Genomic DNA, 15,696 nt, shown 5'->3' with positions numbered 1-15,696 from the left:
TATGTTGATGATACAACTGCTGGATTTACATGTGTAAAACACACACTTAGTTTTTTCAACCACGTTAGCTCCATACACCCCAACATTAAGTTCACGATAAAACTAACCAAATAGAATTTTTCAATCTCAAGCTCACAAGAATCGATACACAATTCTAAACAAAAAATCCACAAAAAAAATCGCCTTTACTGAATTATACATTCCCTGGGACTCAGCACATGAAATAAAACAAAAACTCAACATATTAAGAAACCAAATAAACACAGCCACAAAACTATATTCACCCGATAAAATTAATGATGAAATCAACAAAATAAAACAACACTTCATCAACATAAACAAATTTCCTCCAAAAACCGTTGAAAAAATTATACGCACACCTAGATCAACAACACGTTAAAAAAAACAAACCAACAACAATAATGAATTCCAAGAAACAACAAATTACAAAACGTTACACTGCTGCATACCACATACCATATATTCCCGATATCAGGGAAGAAATAACCAACATTTGGAAAAAAACTTATAACAAAACACAGAATTCCAGTAAACACCAAATTTATTCAAAAACCAAGTACAAAACTAAAGTTCATATCATGGAAGAACAACACTGACAAACACAACACCAACATTATTTATAAAATACAATTCAACAACTGCTACGATTTCTATATTGGAGAAACGAGCAGAAAAATTGAAACCAGATTCAAAGAACACAAAAAACATCTTCACACATTATTGAACACTGCAAATCAAATAAACTCAATATAACTATAGAAGACACCCAGATACTAAGTAAGGAAACAAATATAAACAAATGCAAAATCATAGAACCCCTACTTATACAACAATTCAAACCAAAATTAAACCAATATAAAGAAACACCTTTATTCCTATGCTAATTAACAACCTAACCTCTAACTACAATCCCGTATCCGTTTACTCTCTTGTCCCTAAGACATATGTCAAGCAACGGTCAGTTGGAAACTCTCATTTTTAACCTTAAAAGGTAGAAACGTTGTTCTATACTTTATTTGAATTAAAATTTTAATACCCATACCAACCGTGTTGGAGAATACATTTTTACTTCAATTGGGTTTCTCGTCATTATTAAGTTTAAATTCCGTTGTTGTTGTTTTTAAAATGCTACTTGTTTTTCATAGTTTCTATTCAATGATTTTGATTGTTTAACTGTTTCTTTTCTGCTTTTTGAAAGCGAACCTAAATAATTTTTGACATTTAGTCAGTTTTTAAGAATAGCCACAAGTCGCATCCTGACAGATGATGTTGGGAAAATAATAATGACGATATATCGGCATTAAAACTCTTCAAGTTGTGTGAGTTAGAAAAGTAGAGTTTTCTGAAACAAATTATGCTTTTCAACGTGATACTTTAAAAACTTCAAGGTTTATAGGTTTAACTTAAATGTACTTCGGTTCGAGTAAAACAAACAAACTAAAACAGTTTCGTTACTCTAATTTCTCGTTACTAATAATATTGGTGCCTGTTAATTGCCCAAATATTCTGATAAGTTTCAAAGTATAAGAAAATGAATTTTAAAACTTGTTTTTCATGAACTTTAATAACGTGTTCTTTGTAGTCATTCCGTATGCGGATATTTTAAAAGAATAGCAGGTATGATGGTGTATAGTCTTCAAAATGAACTTAATCGTAGGCTTGAAATAATGAACAACTGACACATATTTACCAGTGTATGTGTGTAACTAGTCACCATACTTCAGAGGTAATACTAATAATCCTCTACATATGTATTAGAGTGTACTTGTAACTGATGGTCCTGTAATCTAGAAATATCATTACTAATCCTTTAAACATCTAGTTGCTACTCCTTGTACCTTAAGAGCTGGTTTTTAACACTCCGAATATCTATTGCATTGGAAAGTATTTTTGCTAAATTGAGGTAACTTTGTTCTTCAACAAAATGTATCATATATTGAATTGGGTCTGCAGTAAAGTTTAACAAGTGAGATACTGCACATACTTGACAGGTAATAAGGAAAGTGTTTTGAATTTAAAAATAATAATTTGTGCAAAAGCAAAATGAGTTTTCTAAAATAGCTGTTTAGTCATAGAAATTTATACATCTTAATGAATTTTAATCAATAATTATGTGACTTTCTTTTTGTAGTTACTGGCATTAAATATATTTTCTGTTAGTTTCTATGTTTGCCCTTGAAGAAGAAATGTCCATCTTTCAAACGTGCTCAGGTTATGGGTTTTTTTTATTTCACTTCTATCAAGACTTCTTGAACCTATGTGTTTTTCTAACATAACTTGTGTTTGAATACAGTCATGCACGTATATGTATTATTTATTTACAGAAATATTTGTTGTCGGAATCTATCGTTTATTTTTACGTCTTCGATCTAAGAAATTTAACTATATCATTTTTTTCAATGTTATTTACATTAATGACTTGACAAAAAACATCACGTGACTTACTGTCTGTTAAATTACAGTGCAGTGCAGTTTTGAATCAGAACTAAAATTAAGATACTGATATTGTGTGGTAGTGTAATTTGACCAAAGTGACAGATTTGGCTTTTACATACTTATAAGCTAGTTATAAAATATGTTAACAATCAAAAATATTTTGCGGATTAAATATATAAAGCTTTAGTGAAAATTGATGTGAAGTTGAAATCCATACTTCCGAGAAAGAAAAGTTTGTTTGTTTGTTTTGAATTTCACGCAAAGCTACTCGAGGGCTATCTGTGCTAGCTGTCCCTAATTTAGCAGTGTAAGACTAGAGGGAAGGCAGCTAGTCATCACCACCTACCGCCAACGCAACGCTTGGGCTACTCTTTTACCAACGAATAGTGGGATTGCCCGTAACATTATAACGCCCCCCGGCTGAAAGGGCGAACATGTTTGGTGCGACCGGGATTCGAACCCGAGACCCTCAGATTACAAGTCGAACGCCTTAACCTACCTGGCCATGCCGGGCCAGAAAGAAAAAAAGAACTTACCATTTCATTACTTACTTCCCTAATGCATGTACTCTTGTTTCGCATTATTTCCAACTATGAATAAAAAGTTGTAGTGACACAACATGTAATTATTTGATATCGTTTAAAAATACATAAAAATACTAATACGTTTTCTGAAAGTATACAAAACTTAGGTAGTAGGTTTGATTTGTTCTTATTGTTGTCATATTTCGGTTAACGATACAGACATATCGTAACTCTAAATGCATAGTATCTCGAGTATTGATGTCTGTTTGTCATGACTGATGAACTTGAATTATCATAATTGTTGTATTCTTGTGATTGATGATAGCAAATTTATGATATTTTTCTGAACACTCATAAAATCCTACTAAGCTTATCACTGCTAGAATGTTACATAATATGCTTACATTGACCACATAATTTTTAAAATTATAGAGGGCGTTACATGCATACTATATTTACTTCGTATTCTCACATAGAAGGTGAAAAATGTTTACACTATGCCTTTGCTTTCATATTCATATGAGAGATCTTACGTTTTCAAAATGTTCATAGATTAACATTGGAAGGAAAGATAACGGTATTTTCTAATCTCTTTAGCATTGGTGTATTCAGAAAAATCCTAATTAGTCATTGGTTGACAGTCATATTTCATAAAATTATTTATTTTAGTTTTCAAAGTGGCTCATTTCGTGCAGATATCCGATTAAACGTCATCTGTGAGCAAATAAAACTGGTCTAGTTTGTGTGTATCAACAGAACGGAATAGGGAGCGAAAGTACGTCTTGATGACTAAGTAGTGTAGACACTGTGTTAATATATTTTTAGTTCACGTTTTAAAAAAGTTCTCTGTTACTACTTGAAGGTATCAAGAAACGTTATTAGCTAAAAATCAATCAGTATTTTCCCAAGGTGAAAGAGGGAGAAAATGTTTATAGATGTCGCTGTATTATGTCGATCAATAACCCCGCCCGAGAGTTCTTTAATAGAACAGAGAAATTACGAAATGGCACCAAGAGTAGAATCCCACAAAACTGTTTTGTTATCAACTGTATATGTTGTCTCCCTTTTATCTTTCATCGAATCTTGGAACTAAAGAAAATGCAACATTGGAGCGAACGTCATCATTTTCAAGTAAAAGGTTACAACCTTTTGTAAGTGCGTAGCATGTTCTTTGAACTGCTGATGATGGCTAGTAATGACAGACAACGGACAAGACGACCTCTATGCCTTTGGATCTGGCTACTTCCCGTTGTCTCTTGCCAAGGTATACTACACCATAGTGTTGTGTTGTTTTTTGGTTTGTTTTTACAGCGGTCCTTTATTCCATACATCAACCTTTATGTTTTATTCGTTGACGTTGATACTTAAAAGAGAAACTAGGATGGGAAACATTCTATAATCAAAGTATTTTACTTGTTTCAACATATAGTTAAAGCGATGATGCATTCGTAGTCTATAGGGGACGTGACTTTATAAGTGGTATAACCCTAGTCATAGTGGTAGTTTGTTTTTATGTTGTGTGTTATAACACTAGCCCTAAGTGCGATGGCTTTTATACACTGTTCTCTAATTGTAGTCTCAAGCGGTATGGTTTTAAGCCTAGATATTGTAACTCTAGTCCTAAGTGCTATGGCTTTTATACTATGCATAACTTTTATTTTAGGTTCTTTAACTATAGACCTAGATGGTATCAATTTGGTTTTAGATAAATGGATTTAGTCTTAATTTGTACGGTTTTCATCCTAATTAGTGTGACTTTAGCCCTGCCAGAATAACGGGTATTATAATTTATGTTTATCTCTATTTATCAATTGAGAGTTTTATATAGAATTAACATGCTGTGAATAGTGGTTTACTGCTGCTATGGATGTGCGTGTACAAGTATTTTCGTTTGTGGTAAAGACATTATGACTGCTTAGATTTGTTAAGGATGGTGTTATGTGAATGGTGATATCGAACTGTTGCTAATCATAACTGATCACACAGGATGAATGAGTTCTCAGATTTCTGTTGGCTTGTGTTCTAGGTTGAAAATGATCGGATATGTGAACTTATTAACATTAATTGTTGTTATGCTGCTTATGATGATTGGTCATCTATAAGGACTAGGAAAAGTTATAGAGACTTATTATGAGTTCTTATTTATGTTGGTCTTGACTGTTGGTGTAGATTCATCATTACACCTGGAGATGTTAATACGAGTGGTCAATTATTTTTATATTTGATCTAATTTGTAATTTAGAATTACGATAAATGATGGTTTAAGATTCTTGTGATTCGTTTATATAATTTGCCAAGGCTGATAATAGGGAATTATAACGAACAATGAGTTAGGTTTTTTTTTGTTGGAGACTACACGTCTATTGTGACAACCTGATAAGTTATTTGTGATTAGTAATGCAGATTTAGCATGGGTAGTGATGTAGAATTACTATAGCTCTTGTTTCAGAATTATCATATTTAGATATTATGTTTTCTTCCTAGTAATAGAGTTTATATTTTTATACCTCTTTTTTTTGTAAATCTTTTATAAAAGCAAATATTGACATATCATGACTGATGTAGAAATTATCACGAGTATATGTCTGAAATATTAAAGATAAAATAATAAAGTTTATGTCTGGGAATCCGTAAAACAAAACTAAGAGTGAATTACTTTGCGAATTTTGTGCAAAATATTATAAATACACAAGTCATGATTTGTAATGTAGATACAACAATTAGTTACAGCTAAGAGTGACTGTGAAGTTAAACTTCATAACTCGTGACTCAGGACCTTAATAACTGGTTGTGAAGTTGTGTTATTACAAGTGATACAGAAGTAAAAATTACCATAGTTGTTGATGTAGGTTTGTATTTGCAGCTTAAGAGGACATAACTTGACTTCATATGTAGATTTACCATAATTTGTGATGGTCAAATGTCATGACTGGTTATATATATTTATTATGACCTACGATATAAATTCTTATAACTGCTATTTCTTGGTTTATATAATCGATTCTGAAGAAGTAACGTAACCCTAAATGTAGTTTTATCACAACTGAACTATATGTAAAATTCTCGTAAATCTAAATGTATGATTATGTTGACCCGTAGTATATGTCTTTAATGACTGGTGATGCAATATTATCATAACTGCTGTGCCTTTCTTACCATGGTTGATAATATAGAAATATCATAACTCTAAATGTAAAATATCTCAAGTCATGATACATATTTATCATAACTGATGAAGAAAAATTGTTATACTTCTTGTTTCTGTCATATTATGGTTGATGATACTGACATATCATAACTCTAAATACAAAATATCTCAAGTCTTGATGCGAGTTTGTCATGACTGGTGAAGCAGTTATAATTGTTGTTCCTGTTGTACTGTTGTGATATAACTATTATGACTCTCATTTGATGATAAAGACATATCATGGCTCTAAAATAGGCTTATGATAATTGGTGGAGTAAACGTATTATTAATGATATGCAAACATATTATAATCTCTACATTTAGGCATATTATGACTGATGATGTAGAATTTTCACGACTTAAGGTTTAATGCTGATGTAACTGTGATAGAAAATTATTACCTCTCGTGATATAGAGTTATCATGACTACTGATTCAATACCACCTGCCAGCATAGGGGTTATTATGTATGACAATATAATATTATCACTATAATGCTTAACTTCTGTTGTGTCTGATTAGCTGCAACAGTTTTTTATTATTAATATTAAATTTTCAGAACTAACGGTTGAACTTTAAAATACTTACTTTGAATGGTGTATCCTTGTTATCGCTGTTCGTTTAGAAATATTCTAAATACTCTGGCTATATGGTTGTGATGATAGAATATCAATCGTGTTATTGTTAATAACCTGTATTACCATTTCAACTTTAAATATTAATTGTTTTTATACAAATCGATTATTAGATTCTATCATACTTTTTGATGGTAGAAACCGGGTTTCTTTCTGGGATCTTCTAGTTCGAAAGGCTGGTGTGTCAATAATAATTACAATATAAATATTTTTTGTGTTAATGAGAGAAAAAAATAATTCAGTAGTTAATGATTTTAATAACTGGTGACATAAATAGTTATGTGTTGTAACCCATTTCTCGTCCTTTATATGACTCTAAGTAAGGTCATTTCGTCATCACGACTTTTACTTTAGCGCTAACGTTACAGTGTCACATCCAGTAGCGGCCCGACATGGCCAGGTGGTTAAGGCATTCGAATCGTAATCGGAGAGTCACGGGTTTGAATTCCCGTCACAGCAAATGTACTCGCTCCTTTAGCCTTGGGCGTTATAATGTGACGCTGAATCCCATTATTCGTTAGTAAAAGATTAGCACAAGAGCTGGCCGTGAGTGGTAATGACTAGCTGCCTAGTCCCTCTAGTCTTACACTGCTAAATTAGGAATGGCTAGCGCAGATAGCCCTCGTGTAGCTTTGCGCGAAATTCAAAACAAACAAACAAAACCACACCCACTAGACTTCGTTTTGTTTCCCATGCTTTTATTTAACAGGCATTTATCTAGCTTATTTTGGGAGTGGCATATGATTTTCAGAATTGGCTGGAAATAGTTTTTAGTGATTTATCCAAATAAGTTAAGTATTTTAGAGCTAATCTCACAGTGCTTTCCAAATTATACAAATTATAAACTTAATTTCTTTCCAGATAATCTATTTAAATAACTGTTGCTATTCCAGTTAGGCCTATTCTTATCCTTGCTGCCTAATTGAAAGTACAACAGACAAATATAAAGCTTATAACACACTGAAAACTAAGGCTAAATATGAACTAAGTACTACTCTACAGAGGAACATTTTTTTCACTAGTCATGTATTTTCTAGTTATCTAGTTTGACAGATGTTGCAAAATTTCTTGCTCTAGTAACCATTTTTATGTTGTCATGTGAGATATTCCGAAATATCTTACTTTGAGCAATATACTACATCTGAAAGTAACAACACATAACCTTAATTATCGACAGCAAGTTAATAGACAAAACTGTTTCTTTTTATATATACGTTTTTAGGTCAGTTTAAAAGTGAACTCTATAAGTATTTTTTCCAGATTTAATTTGATACTTCCTTTTTATGAGCAGTTAATTTTGGGATAAGCTTTCTACCCGCATGCCAGTTTTCACTGTTGAACCAAATACAGACAATGCCTGTCTCACCACGTCAGTCTTGATCTTAAAATCGATACTTCACAATAGTCAGTAACATATCCTTGCCTCCAGTGGCTTAATGGTATGTCTGAGGTCTTACAAAGTTAGAATCCGGGTTTTGATACCCGTGGTGGGCAGAGCAAAGATAGCTCCTTGTGAACTTTGTGCTTAATTACAAACAAACAAACAAACAAACAAAAACATACTCTTAATATAATACATAGTTATAATCCCAGTGTAGAATCAGGTTTAATACTGAAGTGTTAACTGATTTTAGACACAGTTTTACTCATTAGAAAACAGAACAAGCACCGAAGAAGGTTGAAACGTTGTTCGCTCCGCTACATAGTGCTTTCTTTATCCATACCAGCCGTTTTTTATATATATAATTTTCTATACTGGTGGGTTTTCTCGTCATCACGGAGAACAAGCACACTTCGCATGGTCTTACGATAGATTCATTTGTTTCAAAATTTTCTCAAAAACGAACCCAAAAGACTATCACTACGTAACTGTCTCCAATTTCCATTAATAGAGTAGAGGAAAACCAACTAGTTAACAGTATTTAGTGTCAAATTTAAGACCACTTTTTTTTCTGATCGAATAGTTGGCTTTCACTGTTACTCTAATAGAGAATCCATGGCTCTAAGGTGCGTAGCGCGTTTTTGCGATACCTGACCGCAAACTATGAACTCTTGAATTCGCAATTCAAGCAAACTAATCAATAAACCACACCAGCACCTTAGGACTCGAATAAGGTTCTTAACTTTAAAGAAGTTCTGGAGGATCATTATAAATATAAAGGAGTATATTTGTAATTAATTTATTTACCTTCAAACTGTGATTATTCGTGTATATATATAAGTACAGAACAAAATATTCTTTTGAATTACTTTTGTTCAAGAACAAGTATAATTTATATGAATAACATTGTCAATAAAAATCTGTGAATTATTGTCTCTACAAGTTTAACTTGATATTTGTTTCATTTACTTAAGTGGTATAACTCTTCTAATTAATTTTTACCCGAGTTTAACTCTGAAAATCACCTGAACGTATCATGGAGGTGTACATACTGTTCAGAAAATGTTGAGTGTAATTCTACACAATTAACTGTCGATTACTGCAGATATAAAGTAACTAGTAACGAGAATCTGGATTTTCCAAAGTAGTTCAACACTTTACAAGTGTATTCAGAAAGGTTCAAGTTTATTTTCAAAGATTAAACCCAACAAAAGTGTCATAAGCGATTCTATAATTACACTTAGATTAAAAAAAGAACAACTGACTATATTCCTATAAACAGACTTGTTCAGTAACATCATCGGAAAAACTTCAGAATTTTGTGCAAAGCTGCACAAAGAGCTATCTGTCCACAATTTAAAATTAATATATATCTGAATTCATCTCTAACTCTAACCTGACCAAATAGTGCGATATGATCGTCACTTGTATTGCACAAAAAAGAAAGAAGAAAAAAGACGAACTGAGAAGATCTGGCTGCACCTTCCATTTAAACAGTCAGCCCATTGTTAAGATCTTTTTGTTATACCATTATTTTAATTTTGTTTATTCTTCAGAGCAAATCTAAAACGATCATTTATTTTGTTCTAACTTACATGGTGCACACCGCTGGTACAGTGGTAAGTTTACGGATTTACAACGCTAAAATCAGCGATGGACTCAGCAGATAGCTTATTGTGGCTTTGCTGTGAGAAATACATACAAACACCAATGCGGGAAATTTGGTTTTAGATTAACGTTACGAATCCACATCAACAAATCATTTCATAAAGTTGCATTACGGCAAATAATAATTTACACCCAAACTAGCTAAATAAACATCTCTTGGCAAATCTGCTTATTTCCAGAATTATCTTTGAATGTTAATTTGTTAATTGTCAAGAACACCGTAGTTTGAAAGCTTTTTATGCAACTTCTATATCAAGTTCAGCGGTGTCTCAATATTAGTTTGAGGACATAACTCTAGAATTAGGGATTCGGTTTCCTGCATTAAACACATTTCATTGTGAAACTTTACGTTAAAACTAGAGCAGTTCTGTACTTTAAGCAGTGTTTGTTATATTTGACATAACGAGCAATGCACATCAGATAAATTATTATATATATTGGATAAATAATTGAATTTGTTTATCTAATACAAAAAAAAATTGTCACAAGTGCTCTTAGTTTTTTCATTGTTGTAATTTCAGATTATATGATAATACATTTAGAACTATTTAAAATAGCTCAACTTCGGAAATATGATGGAGTTTGCTTAATATTACTTCAGAATTACGTTTATAGTTTTCAGAATAATAATATTGACATCATTTTTAGGCTTTTCATTTTTCTCTGTTATAATACGTTTTTATTTCTTATTGAAATGGATAAGCATAATAAGAGGAAAAACACAACTGTTAAAAGAGCTTTCATCCGTTGAAAGTATCATCTGCATAAGATGACAATAAACCTGTCAAAAACTGTTGTAAAAGAAAAGCAGAAACACGGTTACGTATTACAATGGAACTGCAAACCACTAATCAGAATTGTTTTTCATTTCCAATACGATTCAGGTCAAGCAGTAACTACAGTTGACTTTTTAAGATATATATTATCAATAAAAGCAATAAGTGTATGTTGTTTTAACACCATTTAAACTTTACTAACTATTTTCGACATTGAAGGGGTAGGATTATAGCCGACTTGGCACAATTACGTATAGACTTATTTTAATCAGGATAAGTACTTTTAAAGTAACGACACGTGTGACATTTCTTTGATTAATGTCGGATTTTCGAAACAGTTTTACTCAATTCTGTATTTCATCGGGCCAGTTGCGTGCGATTATAGTTTCAAATTCTATAAAACACCAGACTTTATATAACATAATTATACTTTCGTTTCATACGAAGTGTCAGAGAAAATGTATTTTATATATTTTTCAGTTCTTTATGGTAAGTATAAAAAGTTTTTCATAGCTTTGCATATCTATCCGTTTCTGAGATATATCTATTATAATCGAATCAATTTTCCTATAAGTACGAAATATTACTAATAACACTAAAATAATTTTAATTGTAAACCACAGTTGTTCATACTTTTAGTACAAATTCAAAAACACAAATCACTAGATCTTTATATTTGATTAGAGCAACTAGACTCAAAGAACAAAAATGTTAAGTATTGTATCCTCATTATATTTAGATTATTTAAAAAAGTACAAAGATAATCGATAGAACTAAGAGAAACGAAAACATCTTTAAAATATTCTGAAAGATATAACATTTTGTAGTCACTAAATTCAGTATTAGTCCCTTGAAAAAAAACAAACATGATTACGAAATTAAATTGTACCGTTTATTTTAGTAATTCCTGAAGTCACACCATTCCTAGAAGACGTTCGGCTTCACCGTGGTCAACGCTATCAACTCACGTGCTCGGCAAGTCAAGGATCGCCACCTTTAACATTCCAGTGGCTCAAAGACGGAGTGGCTCTCAGAGATACAAGTCAGATAACCATTCGGAGACTAGACGTCTTCTCGTCTATGTTGGTTATTGAAGCAGTTCGCGAGGAGTATGCTGGGAACTACACATGTGTGGTGTCCAACAGTGCTGGCGAAGACACTTATATGACCCAACTTCATGTTCTAGGTTTGTTGTTGGTATCTGTGATCTGTGTTTCAGTCTCTCTTAAACTGAAATTTCAAACTGGTGATTTAATCCCTCAAAACTTATGTATTTATTAATACTTCCAGAATATCCAAGTTTTACAGTTAATCTACAACAACGGGAAATATTTATGTTTAATAAGATTTCCGGAAATTTTACACCCAGTAATTTAATATTCAGCAGCTTATTATTTCGTGTTTAATAGGATTTTCGTGTAGTTTACATCTGTTAGTTTAGTCTTTGGCAACTTGATATTTGTCGTAGTTTATTAGAACGTAAAGTTTATGTCTGTTTATTAAACCTTTCCTAAAATGTATATTCATAACCTTTTTCTCTAAAGTAGATATGTTATTTATATAGATACGTATTTAAGAAAATGTACAAGTATACTTAGATCTCATTAACTAGGGAGCTGATAGAAAATATCTAGTAAAAGTTCTATAAGTTAGGATTTGACTTTTTTTTCTAATACAGTTCTCGTTAAGTTTAGATTTAATTTCAATTTAATGTACGTTTGGCGTACCTATGTCCCAAACTCAATTTAAAAACAAAACAAAACCTATAAAGGTTTAACTTCGGTATCTTAGTTCTAATATTGCACATTTTGTAACGCAAATGACATCGGAGCGTTATATATATCTATATCTATACTTAATGCGAGTTTTACTTCTGTAAACATGAAATTGTTGATAATTATAACTGTTCATACTTTAGCAAAAATCTAAAGAACTTTTTACCTTGTTAATGCTTACTCTGTTTGAATGGGTCCGACATAGTCAGGTCGGTTAAGTGGTTCGACTGGTAATCTGAGAGTTGCGAGTTCGAATCCCTGTCGCACCAAACATGATTGCTCTTTCAGCCATGGGGGCGTTATAATATGATGGTCAATCCTACTATTCGTTGGTAAAAGAGTAACCCAAAAGATGCTAAATTAGGGACGGGTAGCGCAAATAGTCGTCGTGTAGTTTTGCGCGAAATTCAAAACAAACCGAACCAAACTGTTTGAATGCGTCTTTAACCACGAAAACATCGATTGCTTTTGAAACAAACTTCTTTTCGTTTGTACATAAAATTAAATAACGAATAAAAAACAGTATTGGTCAACGTGATAAATAAAAAAACAGCATTGTTCAACGTGTTATGAAAAAGATTTGCAACTAAATACAGCCCAGAATTTTGTTGCAACGGCCTTGTGCAATTGGGCATTTAGTCAATGCTATTAATAATGTTTTGCTACAGTCGTCACTCTGAATCGAACCACATATTTAACTAGATTTTGAGCCCTTATTAGAACTCTAGGAAGACATATAGAACGTCTTCTTTCATATGGAGATCCATGGAAATAATAGAAGTCATCAAGTCATGCAGATTGTCGTAAATCGGCTACATGTTCCTTAGGAGAAGGAACACTTCAAAACCAGTGGTATAAATGCTGGGACATCTGGTCAAAGAGGCCATCATCAGAACTTAAGCTGATGATCGTTGTCTATTAATTATAGCTCAAGTAAATAATAGATTTATTCTGCCTTAATTTTCTTAGTTTGGATGCCTTGTAACCGTGAAGATAGACGAAGCCGGCCTAAGCGATAGACATATTTCGCTGACAACAAGGTATGGAACAGATCACTGAAAATTATGTCAAAAACATGTACAGTGGGCTTAGGGTATTTTTAACAGTAGTCTTATAGGTGATTTGAGCTTCACCCTGTAGCAAGATAATAAGCACATATTATTTATAGTAAATATAGAACACGATCCAACCAGCGATCGCGTGTATTAACAAAGTACATTTCATAACCTTTTATATCTCACTGCATTGGATGTGACCTCAGTCTAATTTGCGAAGAAACTTGCTTTCAATGTACTAAACTGTTAGACATGAAGACCTGGTTCAATGAGTTGTGCAGCTTTCATACTTTGTCCAATACAGTATGTGTGAAATGCTTCTGAAACATCTCACGAATTGACAGAGTATTCGATAAAACGTCAGGACCTAATCACCGTTCGGATTTTAACCACACAACGTCGGTTGCAGGCTGCTTGTGGCCACCATAATCCGTATTAAAAGGTGTTATTGTAAGCTATAAGGATGTAAGCCATGTCACGCATAAGCTGAGAGATCAATCCAGGCTCGTAACTCGGATCATGAATGCGTGATGTGATGCATGTTATAATATATATATATATATATAAACACTTCAGTTACCCTTTATTTGTTTTATGAAGGGTATTAACAAGTTATTTATTAGATTACACCTGTATAGTTTGTAAATTTTCTCTAATATCTTCATTAAAATCATCAGAACATTGAACTTTCAGTATCCATTTGTAAGTAGTATTGACTACGGTTTGTAGTCATGAAATAGAGAATACAAACTATTAGCCCAAGATAAGATCGTTTTTTATTACACATAATTCGACCATGAGTCTTTACCAATCACAATATAACAAAAAGATCCAAGTGATAAGATTTGGATGGGAAGCTTTGATGACGATGAAAGAAGGTGTTTAAATAAATGTTTCATATCATATACTAGAGAGCAAAGTAACTATGCTTCAATAAATATTAAAAAGATCGTTTTCCAATTATATGTAATTATAATATATGTTTATTAAAAATGATTTTAAGTTGTACCTTCACTTAAAGACACATCTAGATTCATTAGATGATATTCTGCGTTATCGACTTGAAAAATAGATGTAAGCGGAAAATATTATGTTCTGAGATCTGTTTTCGTAAATTAAATACTGAATTTTTTCACGCCTAAAGAGATATAAGTGATATCAATTATCTGTCTCAACCAGAAGGATGAAGGTTGATTTTGGCCGATAATACAGATTTAACTCGTTATGATATAGTGTTGTAAGCCTGATGATTTGTAATGATTTCACCACTAACTAGATACTGTCGTAAAAGGTTTACGGTTCTGAACTCACTGTTGCCAATTAAAATGAATGGACTTCTAGTTTAGATTATCAGAAGTTTTTGATATATGGATAAATAACGTAGAGCCTTTATAAAAAATTCGCTGTTCACTTAATCTTCTTTACCCTTTTATTAAACTAAGGCAAAAATTACTTACTTTGATACTACAGTATAAATATATGAAAACATATTCTCGTGGTACTTTCAGCAGTTTGAGCAAAAACATCTATTTCTCTTTATCATCTCCAAGATCACACTGCCCACAGGCCAGAACAGAATAAATATGAACCTTTTTCATAGAATGTGAAATTAAACAACTGATACGGAAACCAACTTTCTTAGACGTTAATAGCTATCAGAAGCACACGTTACAAAGATGACGGTCAAGCTCTTCAAGAAGCCTAGTTAATAAATATGTTAATTATGCTCTCCCTTAGCAACACTGGAACATGTTAAATACATGGTTTAACATGTATTTAAATGAATTTTAAGAAGTTCTTTTTATGGATTTTTAAACATATATAGTTGTATATGAATATTTAAGAACTATATTATATTACGGAAGGTGTTTCACGGTTTTCTCCTTAACAGTTACAATTGTTTATTCATTATTGGATAATTAGAATCTATTTTTATGACTTATATAATTTCACGTAAATTTTCACACATTTATAATTTTTATGCAGCCAAATTGTGTTGAAATGGTCGCGCTGTAACTTACATTTGCCATAAGAATTTCTTGTCTGGTTGTTGATAAGCGTAACATTACATAGTGAGCTATCTGTGCTCTGCCAACTACAACTGTCGAAACCAGATTTGAACTTCACAAGTCCACAGACGAACTAATGAGCCACCAGGGGAAGGGACATAATATTGGTTAAATTAAACAACATCAAGTTGTTATTTACCATTGTTCGTTTGATCCGTTTTGTATGATGC

The 15,696-nt window shown here is 32.2% G+C and overlaps 1 protein-coding gene across 2 annotated transcripts in view; it reads left to right on the top strand.

The window, feature by feature from the left end:
* Positions 1 to 3,917: 3,917 nt before the first annotated feature.
* The window catches only part of LOC143223163 (cell adhesion molecule Dscam1-like), a 62,843-nt gene continuing 51,064 nt past the window's right edge, over positions 3,918 to 15,696 (top strand). For both annotated transcript variants that reach the window (XM_076450729.1, XM_076450728.1), the window contains exons 1-2: positions 3,918 to 4,245; positions 11,529 to 11,813. In XM_076450729.1, the coding sequence (XP_076306844.1) occupies positions 4,146 to 4,245; positions 11,529 to 11,813 (385 nt within the window). In that variant the 5' untranslated portion in view covers positions 3,918 to 4,145. The remainder of the gene's footprint in view (positions 4,246 to 11,528; positions 11,814 to 15,696) is intronic.

Source organism: Tachypleus tridentatus, chromosome 8 (assembly GCF_004210375.1).
Source record: "Tachypleus tridentatus isolate NWPU-2018 chromosome 8, ASM421037v1, whole genome shotgun sequence".
Taxonomy (NCBI): domain Eukaryota; kingdom Metazoa; phylum Arthropoda; class Merostomata; order Xiphosura; family Limulidae; genus Tachypleus; species Tachypleus tridentatus.
Note: the sequence above shows the minus strand (reverse complement) of the source record. Positions and strands in the feature narration are given on the sequence as shown.